The following is a 24650-nucleotide window of genomic DNA, read 5'->3' as shown; positions in this document are numbered from 1 at the left end:
GATTGCTTTGTACTGCCTGACTGAACATGAGCCTCTGCCACACACACACAGCGTGACTGCTTGAGTGTGCGTCTTGAAGTCAATGGCTGTAATGTGTGGGTAAGGCTCTGTGTGCTGATAAGCCTGATCTGTGCAACTTCAGTGTCTCTCCAAATGCGGATATAAATGCAAGGAGAATAATACTATCTGACTGTTTGTGTGTGTGTGTTTGCTGGGGCGCCGTGCCTCCAGTGAAGGGTGAAGGGGTCCATCAGCTCTCTCTCAGTGGTCTGACAGTGCAGATGGAGTCGGAGCAGTCAGCCAGGGCTGCTGAGCTGTAGCTTGTCTGACATCACAGATGCATGCACACATTACCTTTCCTCTAATCTCCATGCACACCTCCTCAAATCTGCTCAAGGCACAAACTAGTACGGAGCATTTAAAAGATAATGCAGACAGATGTCTTCGAACTGCTCATGATCCCTCAGTGTCCTCCATGCAGTTGAAATTGATGCTTGAAATTGATGCTTTGTTTGTATTTTTTGAAATACAATATGAAACTAGAAAAGTGCATTCAGTAGTAGTAGCAGCAGATATTTGCCATGTGTGTCTGCAACAACCGACCCCCCCGTCTAGACCACTAGTGTATCAGACATGTTCCTCACTCGCACGTCACACTCAACAGATATGCTCTCATGTTAAGTTATGCAAATGTCTAAAATCAGAAAGGTGCACAGAATAACAGTTTCTCAAGACCTCGAAAAGTTTTTGAGCATGCAGCTATAACTGGCCGTCCAAAATACTAAGCAGTTTGCTGCAGAAGAATTCCAGATTAGCCTTGGACAGACACAGAGATGCACACTCACTCACTACTCAATCACTCTCGCACATGACTCATCACATGATGAGTCATGAGAAAATAAATGAGAAAATAATTAGCTAGATGGCTGAAATGGAAACAAAGAATGCCAAAGCCATATTATTTAAAGCCATATCTCCTTTAACTTTTGTGTTTGTAATGACACAAGGTACTTTTCTGCAGTATCCATGCACGGACACACTGCCTGAGACTATGCTTTCTCTCAACATTAAAAGCCATGTGTAGAATAGTGATCCACTGCTTGATCCCTCATTCAAAGTGGTGATTTCATGCTCTTGATGCACCTGAAATCTTAACTTTTCTAAACATACTTAGTTTGAAATATGACAGGTTCATACTGAGTGTGTCCTTCAATTTTATGAGAGCAGAAAGCTTTCGAGACCATTCAGACGTTTTGTCTATCTGGGTATCAGTCTCCCTCTCAATCTCTGTGTTTTTCTGTCAGTAAGCTCATCTCTCTCTCTCTCTCTCTATTCTTTTCCCATTTTCTCCCCCTTTGTCGTGCTTTTCAGAAAGATTTAATCTCCCTGGTTGACTCCTTAATTAACCTCTCTCCCACACTTGGCAGTTCCTACCATCCTCATATTCTCTTTCAGCCCACATATCCTGTGTGGACGAGTTCAGCACTGTGCAGTATTAGACTGCTACCTACACACCGACATAGTTTGGAAAGCGCCACTGTGGCAAAGCTACAGTACAGTTTGTCAAAGTTTGAAAACGCGGTCCAGTACTTTACTTTAACTTCATCACCGCTCCCTGATGGTAAAGGCAAACAAATAACTAGAAAACAGAACAAGGACATCTACAAATCTAACCTCACTGAGTAAAAGAATAGAATGGTTTATTATCTGATGGAGTGAAATTGTATTCTTTTTTTATAGTTTATCTTCTTGTTTCATGACGAACTGATTCACATCAGAGAACTGATTGCAATCCCAGCCCCCCAGCATTCATATTCAAATCAACCAGGAGGATTTCATGAGGTGTCCGTGCAGAACATCTATGATGCAGATGACTGATTTGACTTCAGGAGAAGCTGAATGGATAGAAAATGCTTTTCAGTTTCAATTTAAACTCATTGTCTGACAGCTTCTCTGACATCAGAGTGAGTTGAAAGCCCCGCCATACAACGTACACGTCTCATTTTCTATCGTTACAGAGAACAGCGGGTTAAAAGTACCTTGGTCCTCATGATTTCCCTGATGGCAGAGTCGAATTCCAGGGAGTTGTTGTAGTCCACCGTCATGACGTGAGGTCTGCCGATGTACTGCTCTGCATAAGGGTGCTGGGAGGACACCTACAGAACAAACATGCAGGACCTACAGTAAGAGCTCTGTGTCGAAAAAACAATCAGGTGTCTTAAAAGGGTCATTGTGGGGAGTTGGACTATCGTGCTTATTCATAACTTTTCCTAACAGTACTGATGATGCTGTCATTAATTAAAAAAGCTTTTTATTTTGGATATTTCTTCATATAAAATGCCAGTCTTATTGTACAAATAAAAATATCTTATTGATACACTAAAAGCAAAGTAAGTTGGCATGTCAAATATTTGTAGCTTTTATGAAGATATTATTTTCAGGGCAATAAAGAATGCAATGGGCCAGAAAAAAATATTGCAAGAATTCCTCCAAAGTTGTGTTCATTTTAATTAATAGCAACATAGATCGAGTTGTACCGGGAACGCCATGTTCCGGCCTCTCAACAGGCGCTAACATGTGCTGTCTGCTTCTATGGTTTGTGCCAGTTCTTTTAAAAAATCTATTGATGAATAAAGTTACTTGGCATCTTGGCTGGTAATGAAAACAGCAGTGGCCAAAATGTGACTAATGGTGGGGGAGTAATGGTCATAATGAGCTTACCTCTCTAGAAGTTGGCTTGCCTCTGAAAAACTCATGATTGAGAGAGCTGTGAGGTGGGTGGAACTTGGGCTGCAGGAAGATGCAGCCATTGGCTATCGCTTCCAGAGGGGCGGGGCCTTCGTAGGGGAAACCAAAGCCAATGAAGAGCTAGAAGAAATATCAGGAATGTTATTTTGTAATTATGATAAATAGTTTAACATGTCTTAAGGTCAGTATTGTAATTTGTTGTTAATCAGTTTCTGGATAAACGTGAGAGTACTGTAAAAGACAGAATTGATGCTGCAAATGAAGAGTCTGTATGCACTCAGAATGACACAACCAGTGAGAATATAAGTATGTAGGGAATGTTTTCTTCGATTTCTTGCCTTGGCCTTGCGCAGCAGTTGCTGCAGCTCATGCTGGGGCAACAGGCCGTGGTTCTTCACAAATGCCGGGACCTCCGGAGGTCTCTGGGTCTCATAGTACACTGTGCCGTGGACCTCCATGTACCTGTGGAGAATCTGCAGGAATCCTTCCTTACCCTGCTGGAGGAGGAGGGGGAAAAGATGGGTTGGTGAGATTGAGGGCGGTGGGTCAAGGGTTGAAGGTGTATGGAAAGGAGTGTGTCAGAACAGCAGATAGAGGTATATTATTAAAGAATGTGTGTCCAAGTACAGTGTGCTATGTAAGGTTTCTGATATTTGTGTGAGCCGTCTGCTTGCTTGTACAGTACAGTGTTTCCATGTTTGTCTAAAAATCTTAGACTGCATGCGTGTGAATGCAACTTTAAAAAAATAAATCACCTTTTACATATGAACACACTTGGAAAAAACAACAGAACTGTGGAATCTCAGCAGGTTGACATTTTTCTTTTTCCTTTTTTTGTTTCTGTCAGACGTGAACAAATACTACAAGATTCAAAAGTCCTGCGCTGCGAGTTGAAACAACGATCAAATCCCCTTTTCAAGCTGCAAAATGCTCTGACAACCAACATAATCATAAAGAAAACATTGTCCTTAGTGTGTGTGTGGATGTGGCTTACTCAACTTTTTATGCCTGTTTGTATTTCGATGTCCTTGTTCCATCTACGGAGTGTGTGTGTGTGTGTTTTTGTACGACAGTCCAACCAGAAAACAAGTCCTACGGATATAGACTTCAGAGAGAGATAAAGAGGAGAAACTAACAGCTGCAGGCTGTGAATAGTAAACACTTCTTTCTTATCCCGGAACAACTCTCTACTACTGCTACTACTCCCCTCTTTTCTTGCATACACATTGGATGGCTTGGCCCTGCTTATTCTATTACCTAGTGAGAGTCTTCCCTGCACATGCTTGTCCCTGAATATCTGAATATCATTTATGAAATTCACAGGCTATTTACTGAAAGAAAAAAAAAGTTGAAAAAGAAAATGTCATAGAGCTCTGAAGCGTTCAGCAGATAGGTATCTCCTTTGCAAAATGATTGTGCTTGGGTTTGTGTGGGTGGGAGAGGTGCGATACAGGCATCACTTGCACTTACTCATAACTTATCTATACTTATTTTCCACAGAGTAGGAAGTCAAGGTTGAACATTATGATTGGGAGAACAAAAACTAACCAGCATCAGTTAAAAAAAAAAAAAAAAAAAAAAAAAAAAGAATCATACGAATGGAGCGTAACCCTGGGCCAGAGTATTGACTCGGCTTTCTGGTGTTGAGCAGCTTACTGTATCCCTGTACTCTGGTGTGGCCACCCGCAGCCTTAATTGGAGGTTGTAGCGATCGATAGCTTCCTCTGTGAGGATTTTCTCAGCCAATTAGGAGATTAGCTCAAGCGCTAAGTGTAGCAGACAACATGAATTAGCAAAAGCAGAAACACGGGTGTGGAGTGGCGGAGTGCAGATTCCACAACCTACACAGCTGTGTGTGTGTGTGTGTGTGTGTGTGTGTGTGTGTGTGTGTGTGTGTGTGTGTGTGTGTGTGTGTGTGTGTGTGTGTGTCCAAGCTAACTCTCTCGACCTGCATTAGATTAGGACTAGTAATAAGTATGTTCTGCTGTGCTGGTTTTATTCCTCAACTAATTTCTTGTAATTTAGATTTTTAAAGATGAACACGTTGAGTTCAATTTGCACGGCATGTCGAAAAGGTGGTGATGATTAAAAGGAAGCATTTATATCCATTTTCTGTTAGTAAGCATGATGAGGTATTTTTGTTGACGGAACGTAGGTGGAGGCAGAATCATTTTCTGAATATGTTAATTATATGCTGGCTAGCAAGTTTTGTTGGCTTGTTTTTTTTTATAATGGCTAAAGAGAGTTAATCTCACACTACAGTCCCTCACTCTCCACTAGGACCACAGTTGGACAAATTTTTAGTAACATTAACCGGTGTTGAATGGAAGCAGGGTGGAATTAGCAAGGGAGCTAGCTAACTAGCCAGCAAATTAATTAGTACAACTTAACAACCTAATGCTTCATCCACACACTCTGGCTCATGGCAACACATGGCTCATGCCAGATAAGTGACAACTTTGTTTGAAACTTTTTCATTAACCATGGTTGCATGAAAGCATGGTGGAACTAGCAAGCTTAAGTAGGCAGCCATCTGTGAGTTATCGTGCTAATTCCAACAAGCTTTCATGCTACACTGGTTACAGAAAATTACCCAAGGTGAAGGCAATCTCTCAACCTCGAGAATGATTTAGCCTTCTGAGGTGCAGAAGCCGTGAAGGCAGAGGTTAGCAGAAGGCTAAACTAAACCATTAGCCACATTTTCTCTCCATCTCTGAAACTTTTGGCAGATATTGTAGCTCCCCAGAGCCTAGGATCACAGTTTACCATCTCAAATGAATGCAATATTTGATTCTAGCACCCAACAACCCAGCAAGAGGCATTTTGGATGTGGAACTTTAGCCCACAACTCTGACGTGATTTGCGTTTGCCTCCAGCATTTCCTTTGTTTTGCCTCTAACTGAAACCGTGACGTTATCATGACGTCAGCTGTAAAGGGGTCTGTTTGATGAGCCTCACTCTTCTTACTGTTAATACACCTGTCTAGCTTTCCTTTCTTGCATGTCAAATATGTTGTTTACAAAGAAAGCGGTGGCAGACTGACCACACAATATTCTTGTTAAATTAGGGAACAATCGGTCCTTGATTTCAAACAGAGGTGGACCATAGCAAGCTTCTCATTTGTAGCCGGCGAAACACAAAATACTGATAAAATAGCTATGAATAAGGTGGAAGCCACTTGAGAATACCAACATCATTAGTGCTGCATTTGCCACATTTTCGAAGTAATGTTCTCAGTTATAAGAAAATTGAATCATTGTGTTACACCACTAAACTTACATCCTTCAAATAACTTTCTGGCCTGACAAGTCCTCCGCCTTCTGACAGGTAACGAGGATAAAAAGATAATCACTGTCATACATAAAACTCTGGAAGAATAATGGCTAACCCTGTGAATGCTGTGGTGAATCTCGACTGCACTTGCTTCTCAAAAATCAGTCCCCTGGATCCAACCCTGACAATGATTGTGTTTGTATAACTGCATGTGTGTATCCCTTGACATGTTAACAGCTCGGGGTAACTTGTGCTGTTTTGCATATATCTAGGCTGTGAGATGGCCTTATGACTAATATGTGGTGAAAGTAGCAGGTTCTTACCTGAAGCTAATGAGCATCCGGCCGGATTCCCCACGAAAGAAAGAAAGAGATAGGAAAATAAAATCAGACACGTGTTTACATAAAGAATACAACAATGGGGAAAACAAAAAAAGATAGAGCAGACTAAAGTGAGTCATTAATGTATATGTTCTGCCTTTTCACCAGGCTTTTGTAGATTAAGCTCTCGTACTTTTATAACCCCCCTCCCCCCATCTCGCTTCTGTGCTCGTCTCTTTCACAAGCCGAAGCTATAAAGAAAGCCAGGGAATTGTACAGTCACACAGTGGAAAGTGCAGAAAACAACATCTTTATAATAATGTTAACAATGGAGGCACAACTGTGCCGCTCTACAATATGCAGAGGAACAAGCAGGCATCTTTTGAGAAGAAAATTGCCTGCAAATTAAAGCTGTACAATTGTATGTATTGAGCCGCATGAAGCTGAGCTGTAATGGTGCAAAGCAACGGGGGTGTGCAAAATGCTGTCATTGGATTTTTCACAGTAATATAATGTGGGGGGTATTGTGTGTGTGTGTGTGTGTGAATGTGTTTCTACGTTGAAAGAGACTGTTGTCTTTTTTTGTGATTTAACAGAGAGCCCTTACCATGTATGTGTGTATTTGTGAGAACTTACGGAATGTTTGCATGACTGTACTTGAACATGATTATATATGCAGTCATGAAATTCATGGTTGCCTACATGTTTGTTCAGTGTGTGGGTGTATTTGCTGTATATCTACTTCGTGGCCCTCCAGGAAATCCCTTTACTTTGTACATGTTAAACATTGAGCAGTGATTTGTAGCCTGTACCTTCCACATGCTGGCCTCTTTCCCATACACCACAGCCATGTTGTTGACTTTGTTCTGCTGGATGCTCCTCTTCTCCGTCTCGTTCAGCTCCTCCGAAACGAAGCCCATGAATGAGTTGTCTGGTGTGTGAGCTGAATGTGTGTGTGTGGTGCGTGCGTGTGAGAGAGAGTGGTAAGGTAAGGCCGGATAGTAGTAAAGCAAGAGAGAGAACAAAAGAAAGAAAGTTTAGTTAATAGAGAGAGACAGTGAAGAAAGAAAGAAAAAGAGCAAAACATCCTCGTTTGCTTCAGTTCACTGGCTAAGTGTGATTATCGACCCACTAAGTATTATTTATAGTGATTGTCATAAAGCCAACTGCTGTTGATGTGAGGCTGAGATGGTTTTGGCAGTACTAAGGTGTACTGAAATGTTTTTTAAAGTACTGACTTTAACTTTATATTATCAAAACCAAGTACATTCATGACTTTACAGCTTTTTATTGCATCAGTTAATGCCAATTTAGATTTTTTTGCCATGTGCATTCTCATAAAATGAATAAAAGTAATAAATCATGGCTCCTGTTGCTCTCTCACAAGTATTTAGCTGTTAATAAAGGTTGAGTCAGTCGTAATAGCTAAGGACAGTATGAAACGTTGGCGTCTACATTGGGCCACGTATTGACGTTATGATGATCCTGCTGTTGATTGCCAACTATAGCTGAAGGAGCGTGACATTGTTGAGTAGTGAATGGGAGAGCAGAAGAAAGTTAAGTTGTCAGTGTTTCAATCAGGGCCAGTGAGGAAACAGACAACAATGAGGGCTTTGAAAACAGCAGATCAGTCATATTGTGTAGCATGGATCAGAAAGAGGAAAGTGAACGAGATGAAGAACAGATACAGCTTGAAGATGCGGTGTTGCTGAAAATAGCTGCATTAGACACATTTTTCCAAATTAATGTGAACAAGCAGCCAGACCTGTCAGAGAAAGTGAAAACACTGTCAAAACTGGTGACAGATCTCTGTGTGTGTTTGTTGGGTGACAGTTTTAACTTTTATGTTTTGTCAAGGTATAAAGTACAAATGCTTTGGTTTGCAAAATTGAAGTCATAAATTAACAAGAAAAAACTATTTTCTGGGTCAAGGAACCATATTGCTGCACTATGGAAGGTTGGAGAAACCTCATCATAACACAAATGCCACTGTTAAACACAGCAGTAAGGTGAGTCGCCTTACTGCTGTGCAAATATATTGCAAAATATATTAATTATATTATTGTAAATTTATGTTTATAAAAGAACAAAGAAAGAACATGAGAGAAAAAACACCTATATGTATCTTTCAGGACCTTCCCCTCGCTCAGACACCATCCTTACCATGAGAACACTACTTTAGGCACAACCAAATTCAGACGCCGGCTGTCGTAAATTTACAACTTTAATCTTGGAAATTCTGAGTTCTTTCTCCCGGCTTATTTATTTATTTGTTTTACCTAAAATAGCCCTTATATGCCATTGTAGATATGATATTTGATATGAAAGTTTAATAAAAAATGTGTAAATCAATATAAAAAATTCTGTTACACAACCATTAGTATACTGACGAAAGAAAACTGATGAAAAACTAATCAAATCAATTTGTTCATGAGGGTTCTTTCTTACGGAACATGGTCATGTACTGCCTGGCGTTGAGGTTCCAGTAGCCCCAGTTGGTCCGGTAGCCGTGCAGCGTTGCGTACTCCTCATGATTGTAAGCTGGCTCCGTGCCAAACGTGTCAATCACTCGGATATGACATCTGTGAAGACACGCGGATTGCGAGCACAAACTGAATGCATGGCACAAAAATAAAATCTGTCTTGCACTTTTAAGTTAATAAATCTGTCTCTGTGTGATATAACCTATTCTATTTCCAGGGAGGGAGGTTTGACATGAAAATGACAAGATAAAAAAAAGCACATTGAGGTTGAGAGGTTAGAGTTGTGATTAGTCACTGATCCAGGATTACAGGTAAACACTTACACTAAAGCATTGAGGCAGTGCATCAGGGCACACACACACACACACACACACACACACACACACACACACACACACACACACACACACACACACACACACACACACACACACACACACACACACACACACACACCACACCCTTGGGCTTCTGTCTCTGTGACATAATACATTTCCTTGCCCCTCACCCTAACTTTAATCATCACAACTAAATGCTTGGCCCAAAACATAACCCAAACCTAAACTATATCTACCCTAAACTCTAAAACCAAGTTGGGTACTTCAAAAAAAGCAAAAACGTTAAAATGTCCTCACTCTGGGTTCTTAAACTCACATTGGTCCTCACAAAGATAGCTTCACAAGTATGCAGACACACATATGCACAGACAGCTCGCGATGCCCTTGTCTGTACCAGCGAGTATCTTCAATCTGGCCATTCTGTTAGCTCAGGGGGATTAACAGGAGCTAAAGGTGGCAGAGTCCACTTTCTCAGCTCTCAGACTTTTTCCTGTCAGATAACTGTCTGTGTGTCTGTGTGTGTGTGTGTGTGTGTGTGTGTGTGTGTGTGTGTGTGTGTGTGTGTGTGTGTGTGTGTGTGTGTGTGTGTGCATAGCTTAGTGTGAAACTGAGTCCAGTGAGATTTTTTCATTTAAAGAAGTCACTTTACTGTTTCTTGGCACACCACTGGCCCTGCAGTTGTTCAGGAGGTTTCTATTTTCAGATGCTAACTTTCTTATATAATGTTTTATTAAATTATTGTATCACTGGCTTTGCTAAAGAATCTGGACAATTTGTCATATTCTATACATCCAAGGTACTTATTCTCTTGAACAAGATCAACATTTCTGTATTACTCACTTTCAATGTTTACAATTTCATAGAAGAGCATTTTGCTTTTTATTCAGGGATCTGCTGCCCAGGCACCAACATTGGTGATTATTTATATATTGTATTGTGTAAAAATGTTTCTCTGATGGCATTCCAGTCTTGATAGAGACAAGATGAAACCCTGAATCTTGTTTGACACTTCCAAGATATTTATTTTAATGACTGCAGCATCCAAGAGGCCAACCAATAAATTGTCAGTGGTATATGTCGGAAGGCAGCTTACAAACATGTTCTTATCTGTAAGAGAGTTAAAAATAAAGGCACTTATCTGTTCAGCCTTGTTTTGAGGCATTAAGGAGATTCTGCACAAAATGTTGTGTCTATTTTGAAAGGGTCAAAGAAAGCTGACAATGAATTATTAATAATGATCTCCAACCTGCGCTATCAAATAACGTCAGCTCTGAAATGTTGCAAATGTTTCTGCCCACAGATAAGAGGTCCCCCCAAAGGGAGGCAAAACAAAAAGGAGTGGAAGAAGAGGGGATAAGCAGAAGAGTAGCTGAGCTGCATATCTATCGGGAGATCAGAGTATGGGGCTAATCTGGGTTAAACGGCTGCTCAGCATGGCTCAACAGTCCTCCGGGTTGAAGGGAATATGGCAGGGTGGTGAGTTGTCACGCGCAGTTGAGTTTCATCTTTAACTTTAGGGGAGCAAGACAAAATCAAGATTTGACTGGACAACAGCAGGCTCTTTACTTTAAAGCAGTTTTATTGATTCTGCTCCACCTGCCCCAATGAGCAATTAGCCTTTTCAATCAAGTTTGTTTTCTCTTTGATTACCATGCCCGTCAGCTTTTGGTGACAGTTTACTGATGTCAATCCACAAGCCTTCTTCTCTATCTCTCCTTTTATTTCCATCTCTTAGTCTCTATCTCTCTTGTTTTCTTAACTGTTGAGGGAAAAACATTTGCAGCCTCGAGAAACGGTATGATAGAGCTAAAACAGACTATTTATGCTACAAATGTCACTGTTATGTCTTATGTTTTTTTTCCTGATGACACGGATGATAAAATTAAGTTTTAAATGTCTTTTTGTTGATTTTATTTGGTTGTTGTGTAATAAAAATACAAAAAACAAAACAGATTAAGAAAAAAATCCTCAAACTTGACCATATGTTCATTGAATGTATTAACATTGTACGTGCTACAATGTGCGATTACATACAGAGTCATCTAATAACATACTACTATGTTGTATTAATATGTATCAATACACCAATATCCTTATAGATGCACTGTCAACATTGAAATGTCAAGTGTTGTTTAATTAAAAACTGTGTATAGTTTGTTAAATGGTAAATGGTACTCTAAGGGCACTTTCAAAAGCCGTGGTCAGTTTGGATGGAGAAATTGATACTTTTGGTTTGTTTTCTATCTATTTTGAGTTTCACAGTGCACAAATTAAAGCGACCAAATGTTAAAAAAAATTGCTGAAGGGTGTGCTGTTGAGTAAATTTTTCTTTTTCTTTTTGAGAGGTAATGCAGACTTTAAAAATATCGCCATTTGTTTTTTTACTTTGACTCGGCACTGATTTTTTGTGTGCTCAAATCGCCCTCTTCTCCACTTTATCTTGAGTGACTATACACACCAGTATTTGTGGACTTATTAACACAGTTGTTAAACTTCAGCACATGTTGTAATCTTAGTGTTTAAGAGCTTGTGTTACACAAAAGTATAACAGTTTGTTAAAATAAAAACCATGTGCTCCCATGGAGTGCTGTTCAAAGACAGGTTGAATAGGCATGTGAAGACACATTAAAAATAAAGAAACAATAACAATGGTTTTTATATTTTTCATGTTAAGCCGTGTACCTTTATCTTTTTTTTCAAAGTGCAGTGATGTGTGCAATGCTTAATAATAATAATAATAATCAATCCTTTATTAGTCCCACAATGGGGAAATTATTTCTCTGCATTTAACCCATCCCGGAGGAGCAGTGGGCTGCAATGAAGCGCCCGGGGAGCAACTTGGGGTTAGGTGTCTTGCTCAAGGACACCTCGGCATGTTGCCGGTAGAGGGGTTTGAACCACCAACCTTGTGGTTACGGGACAGGGGCTCTACCTCATGTGCCACAGCCGCCACAGCTTCCTCTTCCATCTATCATTTATCCCCCATTACTTTAGCAGATGCTGCGGCTTACTCACTATGCTACACCTAGGAGTCTAAGACTTTGTAATGGGGAACAACCGGAGCATGCTGAATACAAACCGGAGCCATTGTGTTTCTTTTATGTTTTCATTTCAATTGAGTGTAAGGTCACTGTTGGGGAAAACTCTGAATGATACAGGTGAACAGAGCTGGAAAGGGGCCAAGGAACATGCCAGGGAATATAGATATTAATTATGTCAGAGGAGCCGTTAAAGTGTTGTCAAAAGACCTAAAGGTTGTGCCCCTGATTGATAGACTACAGTATATGTTCTATAGAATGTCTAGAGAAAAGTTGCCCTTTAACCACAAAATCAAATCAGTTATTCTTTGATTCTAATTCTACAGAAGCAGAGAACGGCCGTGCTAGCAATTGCTATCTCAAGGTCACAAGTTATTAATTCTATGTCACGAGATAACAAAATAATCAACTCCTTACATCGAACAAACACAAGGTTGTTTCGTCATATTACTTATAATGTTTATCAGAGATCAGGAGTACAATGCCAGTATTCGTAGATAACTATGGTCAAGCAAACAGTTGGTTATAACATTCATTTTAATCATGGTAACTGCTTGGCGTTATTATTATCATAACTATTTTAACACCACTTTTAGCATTGTCTGTTTTTTATGCCTCAACTCCGGAGACCTCCGTGGCCGAGGGGCATTTTCGGCCTGTTCGCCTGTATGTTTGCTACATTCTAGTGAATGAGATTCTCAGGAACGTCTCTGTGTGAATTTCTGCAAATTGCTCACTGTGACCTCACAAACATTGACATTTTGGACATTTTGGTTGGTGAAGGCAAGGTGGTTATTCTAGTTTCCGTAGATAATATGTACATCACCTTGGAGAGGTACTCTTAATGAGTTTGAGCTAGATGATAACTTTACCATAATCACAACAAACAACCAACAACTGTGACCTCAAATATACCTGCTCTTTTGCCTAAAGTTAGCTGTGTGTACTTGAGCTTGTCTGGCATCTTAGAGATTTTCCCTTGAATATCTTCTCTAATCAGCCTTTTGTCAGAGCAGTAAATTCAACACGCTGTGGAGATCAATATGCTTGTCCTATTATCAGATGAGTTGGTGTGATTTAAGACTATCTGCTATCGGCTTTTCAGCATCTTTTACGTGCACCGATACACCCTGGGATGCACACAACAACACACCAAAAACAGGACAGCATCGTGTTGTCCAGGCATAATTAATGGTTGTGGATGTCGGTGGGAACATAAAACAAAAGTAATTAAAGGGAGCTGAAGGGCCCCGAAGCTCAGAGCACTTGATTAATGAAGCCTTTCAGCCCACAGGGCTCAACAAGAGAGAGAGAGTCCAAGATAGAAAGAGAGTGAGAGACAGAGAGAGAGAGAGGGAGAGGGCGAATTAGTACGTCATTGACCTGTCCTAAACCTCTGGGGATAATGGAATTATTGGGTTAACAATATTTTTGTACATGTAAAAGGTCTGTAGAGTGTAAAACCTGAAGTCCACGCCTAAAAGGAGTTACTCTTCCCCTCAGAATCACTGCTTCTGAGCTCCTGAAACGGCTCGATTGAATTCTCTCCTTCACTTATAACTTTATGAGGTCACAATGTTACGTAAGTGACGTAAAACTCTCTGGCTAGTTTGGCCCTCAAACAACAAAAGAGGGAGACGGAGCTGAAGCTCCGGAGGAAGAGTTTTTTGAAATGTGAAACGTTGTCCAATCACAACAGAGGCAGACTTTGCTTTCTGGAGGGAGGAGCAAGCGCTACAACGGAGCGTTTCAGAGAGAGGGTGAGAAGAGGTGCTGCAGGACAGCCAGGATGAGAAAAACAAGGAGGATTATGAGCATTAACGCATGTAAACATGTTGTAACTGTAACTAGAGATAAAAATATGCACCAGGAAAATAGCATAATAGGGCCTGTTTAAAGCTTCTAGTGTGTTAATACATCTGCACCTGACCAAATAATTGAATATCCCGGGTGGGCATCCTTCTTCATATAATTGAAATCAGCAAAGATAGATGTTCCTTGTTCCATCAGTATTGCTGTAAACATTCAGACAATTCCCTCATCATAAGCTTTCTGTGCAAACAAAAGAGCGTCTCTTACAAACACTAAAAGTCACATTCTGTTAGGGAAAGCAGAAATCAAGACTCAGCGCCGTAATGACGGAGCGGTAAGACTGCTGACCTCAGCAAGCAATTAGGTGCCGACTGCTGGCTGAGTGGCACCTTGTCTGGGGAATTGTGTGAGTGTGTGTGTGTGTGTGTGTGTGTGTGTGTGTGTGTGTGTGTGTGTGTGTGTGTGTGTGTGTGTGTGTGTGAGAGACAAACCACAAGAAAGACAGAGACAGCAAAACAGGTTGCGTGCTGGGAGAAATAGCTACCCAGCCCACCCCTAATGCTTTCTCTCTCGCTCATAATTGGATTTTAAAAATACATACGTGGTGCGGCCCTTTATATGTGGTGCCAGGTTGACTCTAGACCGATCCACTCTTTTTTTTTGTGGTATCTCTTCTCCTCTGTTCTCTCTTTTCTCCTTTGTTGCCGTCTCTCAACACACTTTCACCATGTTATCTCTTCCTTCTCGTTCATTTGGCCTCCTACTCACACAGTCCCTTTCCTCTTTTATCTTTCACTGTTGTTTTTCTTTACGCTGGTAGCAAGAACAAGGAAAGCAAAATGTCAATTGCTGCCACCACATACAGAGATGCCAATTTATTGGACCGGGAGAGATGTGAGGGGAGGGGACGGAGGGGGGTGGATGCAAGCTGTTTTTAAGGGGCTGGAGAGGACAAGGCTCAAGCCGGACTTTCAATCTTGTGTATTATGTTCTGTGGAAACAACATGGAGGACCTCTGAAGATAACACAAGCTTGTATTGCTGTGCTTTGCTGGGTTGTGCAGCTGATGTTTTTATTATATATATTTTTTTTTTACAAATGCACTGTGGCACTTTAAGTTCTTGAATTGGATATTGCTTTACTGTTCTCTTGCTGCGGTCTCATGACTGTCATGGCCTAGTTTCCAAGTTGTTCCATCTTTATAGCAATGCCAAAAGCCATTAAGCACACTTTTGTAACGGCACAAAAAAAACAACAAACCTCTCAGCCTGTGTCTTTTTAACGTCTCACTAATCTTTCTTCTTTCTCACGAGGCAGATGTCTCCTGTTTTTCTTCCTGTCTCTTCTTTTCTCTGTGTTTAATCGCCACCCTGCTGCTGACAGTGAGCCTCTCAATGCATTACAACAACAGCAATAATAAGCTGCGGAAACGGAGCTTGATTGGAAATCGGTCCACGCACAAACTCATGCTCATGCGCATGTCGCCTTGTCAATTTCTCATATGCCTCCAATCTCGTACTACTTGTGATATTTATATTATTCTTGCTGTGAAGAGTAATGGTGCATGACAGGTGGTGCAGTGCCAGTGTGTGTGTTTGTGTGTGAAGTTGTTCCAGTAAATCACAACAGACAAAATCTCTGTGCATTTTGTTGTCTTTAACTGTATGTATAAGTGTGTGTGTGTGTGTGTGTGTGTGTGTGTGTGTGTGTGTGTGTGTGTGTGTGTGTGTGTGTGTGTGTGTGTGTGTGTGTGTGTGTTTGTTTTCAGGAGTGTGTTTATCTGACAGAATGAGTGTATGAATTTAACAAGCTGAATGAGTTACAATCACACTGGACAGAGACATGTGCAGCTTATTACCGGTAATAATTAATCCATAAACGCATCCAATAAATCCACCCGCCTGCCTGGAAAGTTGCTGAAGCACACAAACGCACTTATGTACGGTGAAATACACACACAAACACAAACAAAATGGACACCCACTAACTTGTGTTTCTTGAGCGAGAGCCCCATGTGCTGCTTCATCTGCTGCATGCCGTGGTAGTCGGTGTAGATGAGGTCAAAGGGCAGCGGGCCGGTCAGTGGGCAGCTGCCTCTGCCTGGGGGCACACCGAGGAACCTGCAGCACACACACATACAAAAAACTCAGAGTTCAGACCATGACTGATAGAGAAGAGAGAACATTCACTCTGAAAACAGTGTGAGCACAAGAACTGTACCGCGAGCATTCATTATTGACTTGGACAAAAACATTTCAGTTTTGTTTCAGAAAGGAGCGGAAAAGAGAAGGTGAACACACAGTACAGCATTGTTTTACTGTTTACCCCTTTTTTGGAGTATTTCTATGGAGGAAAAACCTACAAGTGGAACATTTATTTTGGTGTTATTCATTAATCATTATAAAAATTTGTATTAGACCTTTATTGTTTTTCTGCAAGATTACGTTTTTCTATTCCATGTTCACATTATCCTGGAAATCATCATCTATCAGTGCATCGTATCATCACTGGTCATCTGTCAACCCGATCTCTAATAATAGAGATCCCAGTTCAGTCCGGCCTCATGCAGTAGCTGATTAGCAGGAGTGGAAGCTTAAAGTCCACATTGTTATTAATAAATGCCTCTGGGCAGTAATCAGGAAAAGGACAATCTCACACCAATTTAATTTAGATGTACTGACAGTGTTAGATATCTTTATTACAATAAAGACCCCAGATGTGATACTGCAAGGCTTTTCTCTAAAGTTTGAAGGTTTATAAAGTAAGGGTTATGTTATCATTGCACTGCATTTTTATGGACTATTATAACCCAATAATGAGCATGTTATCTCTTTCTGTTGCTCTCGCAATTATCACACTTTGCTGCTTTGAAAAATATGCAGCTGGTTAGCGTTCAACTTGCTTTCATTTGTACTTTTGTTTAAAAATTCTGAAATGGGTTAACAGTATTGTGATAATAAGTGTATTACAGTGATATAAATGTCATTGTAGCACTTAGTGTGAATTCATCACATTCTGAGCAGTACAGTACACATAATCTACGGTATATAGATTAATTGGCTAAATTGGCTCCAAGTTTGATGCTTATTACATAAATTTAATAATAAGAACATCTCTATCTCTCTTTTGTTTATTCTGTTTAGCCATTCGAGCCACATCGCTCAACACAATAGTAGTCTGTTGATGTGTCAAACCACCATGACCATGGAATGTCATGACAGATAGCTGAATAGACAAAGAGCTCTGTCTCCAGACACTGAACTTCATCAGCAGAAAATCCTGTTTGATTGACAGCTGATCTCTGAAGAGTGCACACACCACAGCGGTGAGGTCTTAGGGCAAAAATATGGGCAATTTATTTTCGAAAGAATCAGACCAGAGGTAAACATTTTTAGAATGCATGCCCCTTGAAGAAATCAAAGCCCTCAAGCCTGGAGCTGTGAAGCTCAACCCGCTGAGCTACACACCGACACAGTGAGAGAAACAGACCGTGTAGATGGCTGCATGACACCAGAGTTGGAGCACAGCATGAAGAGGAGTTTAAACCGAGATGAACTGTAGTAGTCACGCTTGAGGGTAGTTTTTGCATTGCGTGCCAAACTGATAAAGACCACCAGCACTATGGCCTTCAAAATATGTGGGTGACTGCGAGACAAAGTAACCAAACAAGGTGATGTGAAGTAATCAAATGCCCATCACTGCTTATCTCCCTTTGCTCTAGGAAATGGTTTCTCATATCAAAGTTAAAAATCTCATTCCCTGGAGTGAAGGGAATAAAAAAAAAAATACTGTTCTGACTGAAAGTTAAATTAAAGGTGTGTTTGTTGATCAGATGGTATCGTATGGGTTCAATCAAAGTCAAGCGAAGGCGCAGTGGGGAGGCCTTTGGCAAAATATCATTCAAACAAACAGGATGAAAAGAGATGAATGCGTAATGACCTGGCTGAATTGAACATTACAGCCGCAACATCAGCAACAACAACAAGAGATGGTTAATGGATGGAGGGACATAGAGGGAGAGAAAAAATACAGAGTAGCTGATGTGTTGAGGTAGTGTGTGTATCTGTGAGGTGCTTTAATGTATAAGCGCTTAGTGTCTGTATGATTTATTCCTGCTGTGTTGGTATACATACACACATACAACAGTATAAAACAAAGTAGAGAGAAGAGATGTTATTTAAGTGCGTGATGTACTGTGTCCAGTTTCCCATCCTTGTTTGACTCAGTTTCAAGTTATTGATCGACTAAGGGCCTCTCTGTTACCGTGCCGACAGAGCAGCTATTGGATATCTAACCTGTGAGTGGCCTGCTAGCTCTTACTTAGCTCTTATTTCTGTGACAGATGAGGCCAGAGGCTAATGGAGACTTTAATGCAATTCGTACCCCCGGTGAGTTTCATCCCGATGTGCTAGTTTTACGTCGGAGTCTTTTTGGCTGCGCTGTTCGTACAAAGGGTCATTCGATAGTGTTGCGTGGCAGCACTTACATGAGCTCTGCTGGCAGCTGTTGAACGCCACAAGACAGCAGCGAAAACACACAGATAACAGAGTTTGATGTAGTGATTGAAGTGAAAGATTTGCAGTGTAATGGGGGGGGGGGGGGATGATTCATCCTTGTACTACTTTGGACTCGAAGGTTGGGAACTGTGACAATGAAAAAGGGTTGAATATAGCCTCAGTCACACACGGAAGCTTTCAAAATGAGGATATTCAAAAATCTGGAAATGATTTATCTTTTATGGTAACATAAGGTATTTAATAAAAGCAGTGTGGTTTTTTGTGTTCATATTTGTGATTAATAGAAATGTGTTCATTGTGATCTTTTCTGCTTCTTTTTTCAATACAATTTACATTTTGTAAAACAGAGATCCCGAATCAAAAGGAATAAAACAGATGAGCATACACAGGGTGATAATGTCTTTCTAAAAGAATGAGCTCTGCATAATCTACATCATATTCTGTTCTTCAATAAATATTCTTCAAACAAACAGAAAAGAAGATTTGCTTTAGGGATGTTTGTGTCTATTGTCAATGTTACTAAAGTAGTATAGAGAGTAGTAGTCCCGGTAGTTATTAAAGCCCCAAGAAAATAAATAATTGAGCCGTACTTCACACACCCAATCAAGCACATATAAACAGTTATGTTGTAGTTATGAACCATTGTCTGTCCAAAATGTCAAAACTTCATCATTTTGAATTCTTTAAGACATTTGTGTGAAATTGTCATAAATTCTTAAGTTATGGCCCAATACCTATTTTGTGTTGTCACAATGACCTTGGACCATCAAATATCTAATCAGTTCCTCATTGAATGCAAGTGGAGGTTTCTGCCAAATTTGAGGAGATTCTCTCCAGGCATTCTGAGATATTGACTCATGAGAATGGATTGGACCTGAGTCTGTTGTACTAGGATGAATCACGACTGTAGCAGAAATGGGACAAAAATCTTCTTAACTCAAGGTCCCATTACTACCTTTTGCTGGAGTTTTGAGCTGCATGCCTGTCTTCACCATCGAACAACCACAACTTTAACTAGTAAATTAAGATCATTTTGTCTAATTGCTTTGTCAAAAAATTTACTTTATTACTATCAATTTATTAGTTATCCACCCACCCACACACACACACATATACATATATATATATATATATATATATATATATATATATATATATATATATATATAAAATATTACGTTTTACAAAGACTATGTACTTTTTACAAAAAACGTACATCAAAATCATCTTAACAAAGTTTTTGGTTCAATAGTGCTCAATATGAGATTGATAGCATATCAATAGCCTCTCATCGGCTCTCTGCATGGCGACGGCTGAGCCTGCGCCTCACAGCTAACTTGACTCACATTACAGTGCAAACAACCGCAAAAAAAAATCACAAGTCCATATGCACATTGAAACTGCAATTGATCCTCCTGTCCACACTGGCTCTGAAGAGATCTCTTCTAATGTGATCACTATGTGATACAGGACAATATTCACGGTCCTTGTTGAAAAATTGAGAACCTTTCTTTTACGTGGGTCCATGAAAAAGTTTCACGAGTCCACGTCCCTTATATTTCAACCCACAACGGCTCATAGAATCACACTGTAATGTTGCCTGCGTCAGAGCGTTTTAGAGGCTAGCCGCTATTTGCGGTTTGAAGCGCTGTGACACATTATGGAATAGCATGATGGGATTTCAAGTGTGCACTCTGCTTGGAGTGTGGTGCCCCTTATTAGTCTAGTATTTCCATTAGCGATACAATGTCTGCCTCCATCCTTATAGATAATGGAGGACCCTCATAGTTAGACAGGCATATTCAAAGAGATCATTCAATGAGAACCAATCACATTTCAGAGATGACTGTCAACAGTCAACAGTATTTATTACACTTGTTACAGAAATTATATTTTAATATATGCCTTAGGTCCTAAAGTCTGACTCTTTAAGTCAAGAATGAGAAAAGCTACATTGATGTATAAAGCTTTGGACAAAACACTTAAACAGGTGCTCACAAGGCCTCACCATGAGGGCTTGCTTTCTTGGCACAATCATTTCTACTAAAATATCTACTGTTCTATTAAAAATGAAAGCACAAGGTCAAAGATGAGCTCTCTCTCTGGTGTGGAAAAGAAAGAGAGAGCAACACAGCAGATTGGAGTAGGAAAGGAAGAAAATGTTTGAGAGGAGGATAGGGAGGGAGGAAATAAAGTATGAATGTCTTCTGATGATGCCTGGGAGTGTTGGGGTGAACATTTAAAACCACGGTTTTACAATGAGCAAACACTCCCAGTGTACCCCCAGGTTTCCAGATTGTTATACCCATTGTCCTCCCAGATTGCATATTCTCATTTTTTTTTTCTTCCATAAAAGAACAACTTCAATCTCATTTACCCATCCCCTTTGCAAGTTTCTTTCTCCTCCTCTCCCATAAAAACCTCATGACTGAAAAAGGGTTGAATATAGCCTCAGTCACACACGGAAGCTTTCAAAATGAGGATATTCAAAAATCTGGAAATGATTTATCTTTTATTGTAACATAAGGTATTTAATAAAAGCAGTGTGGTTTTTTGTGTTCATATTTGTGATTAATAGAAATGTGTTCATTGTGATCTTTTCTGCTTCTGCAGCCTTGAACATTTTTTCAATACAATTTACATTTTGTAAAACAGAGATCCCGAATCAAAAGGAATAAAACAGATGAGCATACACAGGGTGATAATGTCTTTCTAAAAGAATGAGCTCTGCATAATCTACATCATATTCTGTTCTTCAATAAATATTCTTCAAACAAACAGAAAAGAAGATTTGCTTTAGGGATGTTTGTGTTTATGTTAATGCATCGACATATAAGCACTATTGTCAATGTTACTAAAGTAGTATAGAGAGTAGTAGTCCCGGTAGTTATTAAAGCCCCAAGAAAATAAATAATTGAGCCGTACTTGTATCACACACCCAATCAAGCACATATAAACAGTTATGTTGTAGTTATGAACCATTGTCTGTCCAAAATGTCAAAACTTCATCATTTTGAATTCTTTAAGACATTTGTGTGAAATTGTCATAAATTCTTAAGTTATGGCCCAATACTTATTTTGTGTTGTCACAATGACCTTGGACCATCAAATATCTAATCAGTTCCTCATTGAATGCAAGTGGAGGTTTCTGCCAAATTTGAGGAGATTCTCTCCAGGCATCCTGAGATATTGACTCATGAGAATGGATTGGACCTGAGGTCACAGAGCCCTTGACCTTTGACCTCAATTATCTCATTAGTCTATCAAAAGTGGACATTTGTGCCAAATTTGAAGAAATTCCTCTCAGGCGTTCCTAAAACATATGCCTGCGCCGAGGCATAAAAAGCTATAATTCATAATGATTGCTCCACCATCTCTGGTTATTCATTGCGGCCATAACACAACATGTACAATTCATTTTCATTAAGCAGTGCTGCAGCTCAGTCAGGCCTTTTGTTTGCCTGCAGATGTCTATCAGTCACTCCGTATGTCGGTCTGTCTGCGATAACGGGCTGGACGGGAACAATGAGGCCCGTGAGAAAGGGTTTGATAATTCCAGTAATGTTAGCTGGGATTCAAAAGAATAAAAGAAAGAAAACAAGAGAAATACACAGAAGAAAAACCCGACTGTAATGTACCAACAATACAGAATACAAGCAGTTACTTGGTTCATCATTTTCCATCAAGAATGTGTTTCTCTCATTCTTCTTCTCTAACGCCTCTCTTCTCAGCTGTTTACCATAGCAAATCAGCCAAGGGTGAAAATGAGTTGTTTACTCCTGAAATAGTCTAATTTTTCTCGTTCTTTTGTTAAGGACGGACACAGAAGGTGTAAATCCACATTTTGGCCAATATGTAAAATTTACCCTGCACTATTCCTGGGGGCTTGGATTCAACACATTGTGAACATTTGTTGTTCACAATGTCAAATTATCATGGATCAACAACTATAAAGCGTTAATGCTGTTCTCCCAATCACATATTTCCACTGAATATTGGCTGATAAGGATCGACAGTAAACCTTTAATTTACACTACGATGGTCTAAAGGTGTAATCATCGGTTCACATGTGTGCCAAACGTGGGGGATCGTATGGATCATGGATCAATTGCGTTCTGTAACACCACTACTACTGCATCAGTAGGTCATAGGATCAATTGATATTGGGTTACCTCATTCCGCTATCGGTAGTGACTTTATAGAAATGTATTAAATGAACATCTTTGAGATTCTTCACTTTAAAATAGATTGAAGAACATTTTTGAAAATGATCATCATATGTTTATATTCAACCTTCCAAAGCCGTGGTTTTATATTCAGTCATTGCCTAAGTACGAAGTCAAAACTAAAGTTGTGGGGTTTGATGCAGGTGTAGTTGCAACACTGACACTGTTGGCTGGCAGTGGTGGAATATAACTAAGTACAGTAACTTAAGCACTTTACTAAAATTCGCTGAACAGCCCGACGTGTGTGTTCAGTAATTCAGGCTAATTAGACCTCTGCTCAGGTTGAAGGTGGGCTGGAGCTTTGATGGGAATTCACGAGGTCACAGATCTTCATCTACCATTAAAATTATTAAGGTGTAATTTTGTTCCTCCCTAAAAGGTTTAACAAAGCTAGCAGGAGACTGCAGATAACATGTGACTTGCAGATAACATGTTTTTAATAACCTACCTGAAAAATGTGAAAGCCATGTATTTTTAAAATTGGTGATTTTTACATATAGTTTTTGCTGAGCTGAAGCACTACATTTTGTCTTTGTGTGTTGAGAAAATGACCTGCCTCTTAAACATAATTAGCCAAATAAATCTTCTTGGTTCAGCTGGAAAATGCATGAAAACAAGGCTGACTGAGCTCAGGAAAAGTGGACTTTTTATAGATAAGTTGGTTGACAGGTGTCAAACTTTGCTCAGCCATAAATATCTACAACACTAAAACTGCAACATTAATGCAGCGGAAATATTAATCCAAAAGCATTATAATTAATAGTATAACACAGACAGGGCGCATAATACTGCATAAAGGTTATTTTATTTTTGATACTTAAAGTACATTTTGAAGTTACATTCTTTAAATCAACTAAGGTTCTTGAATGCAAGACTATTATTTTCATAGTGTGGTATTAGTACTTATTCCTAAGTGATATAGCTGAATGCTTCCACCACTGTTTGCCTAAGAGGTATATATTTAAAAGACTAAATATTGGGTAAACCATATACAAAGTCAGTTAACTAATCATAAAGTAAGCATTTAACCAAATAAAAAAATCAGGACATATAATTCAAATCAAGTTGTGTATTAACTTTGACATATAGAAGAAAGTCATACAGCACATAGTCCGTGTAAACATTGTATGTATCAACACCTTGTAATGTATGAAGGCTGACACACAGAAAAGTCCCAATACTCAGGTTCAAAATAGACATCAACAATACACACACACACAAACACACACAAACACCCACAGGATGGCAGCTATCCCAGACACAATTCAAGTGCCATGCAGGGCCACACAGGAGTCCAATTACCCAAGGTTCTCTTGTCTCCTGGCTGGCATCGAGTCAACAAGCCCTCAGACTGAAGACACATACACACCTACACACACACACACACACACACACACACACACACACACACACACACACACACACACACACACACACACACACACACACACACACACACACACACACACACACACACACACACACACACACACACACACACATTTCATTGCCATGTAGTATGAGACTACATGAGTGAGGGTAGACAGGGGAGCAGTGTACCAATTCATATTCATATCTATACCTATATCTTTAAAGAAATGATGTAGTCCAATCATAAATTGCAAGAATATTGTATTTCAAAACTACAAAACATATTTTTGCAAAAACTTTGAACTCTTTGCTCAGTCAGTGTGTGAACAACCAACATAATCTCTGTGAAATGCTGTGTATGCATGTGTTTGCAGTTCTTCTTTGTGTGAGTGTGTTACTTGTTATGTATTCCTGTGCATGGTACTATATAGCTATTTCGTTCAATACCAGATGACTGTATTGATCTCCTATGGAGCAATTTAGCAGGGTGTTAGGGACACACAAAAGCACAATATGAGCAATAA

At 39.8% G+C, this 24650-nt stretch overlaps 1 protein-coding gene across 1 annotated transcript in view; it reads right to left on the bottom strand.

The window, feature by feature from the left end:
• LOC129096245 (alpha-1,6-mannosylglycoprotein 6-beta-N-acetylglucosaminyltransferase B-like) overlaps window positions 1–24650 on the bottom strand; it is a 108928-nt gene that overhangs the window by 4532 nt on the left and 79746 nt on the right. Inside the window, exons 9-14 of the mRNA XM_054604971.1 lie at window positions 16001–16132; window positions 8790–8923; window positions 7148–7284; window positions 3087–3245; window positions 2722–2868; window positions 2040–2156 (exon numbers count right to left, since the gene is read on the bottom strand). Coding sequence (XP_054460946.1) covers window positions 2040–2156; window positions 2722–2868; window positions 3087–3245; window positions 7148–7284; window positions 8790–8923; window positions 16001–16132 — 826 coding nt within the window. The remainder of the gene's footprint in view (window positions 1–2039; window positions 2157–2721; window positions 2869–3086; window positions 3246–7147; window positions 7285–8789; window positions 8924–16000; window positions 16133–24650) is intronic.

Source organism: Anoplopoma fimbria, chromosome 9 (assembly GCF_027596085.1).
Source record: "Anoplopoma fimbria isolate UVic2021 breed Golden Eagle Sablefish chromosome 9, Afim_UVic_2022, whole genome shotgun sequence".
Taxonomy (NCBI): domain Eukaryota; kingdom Metazoa; phylum Chordata; class Actinopteri; order Perciformes; family Anoplopomatidae; genus Anoplopoma; species Anoplopoma fimbria.
This window is presented reverse-complemented; position numbering and strand designations above follow the sequence as displayed.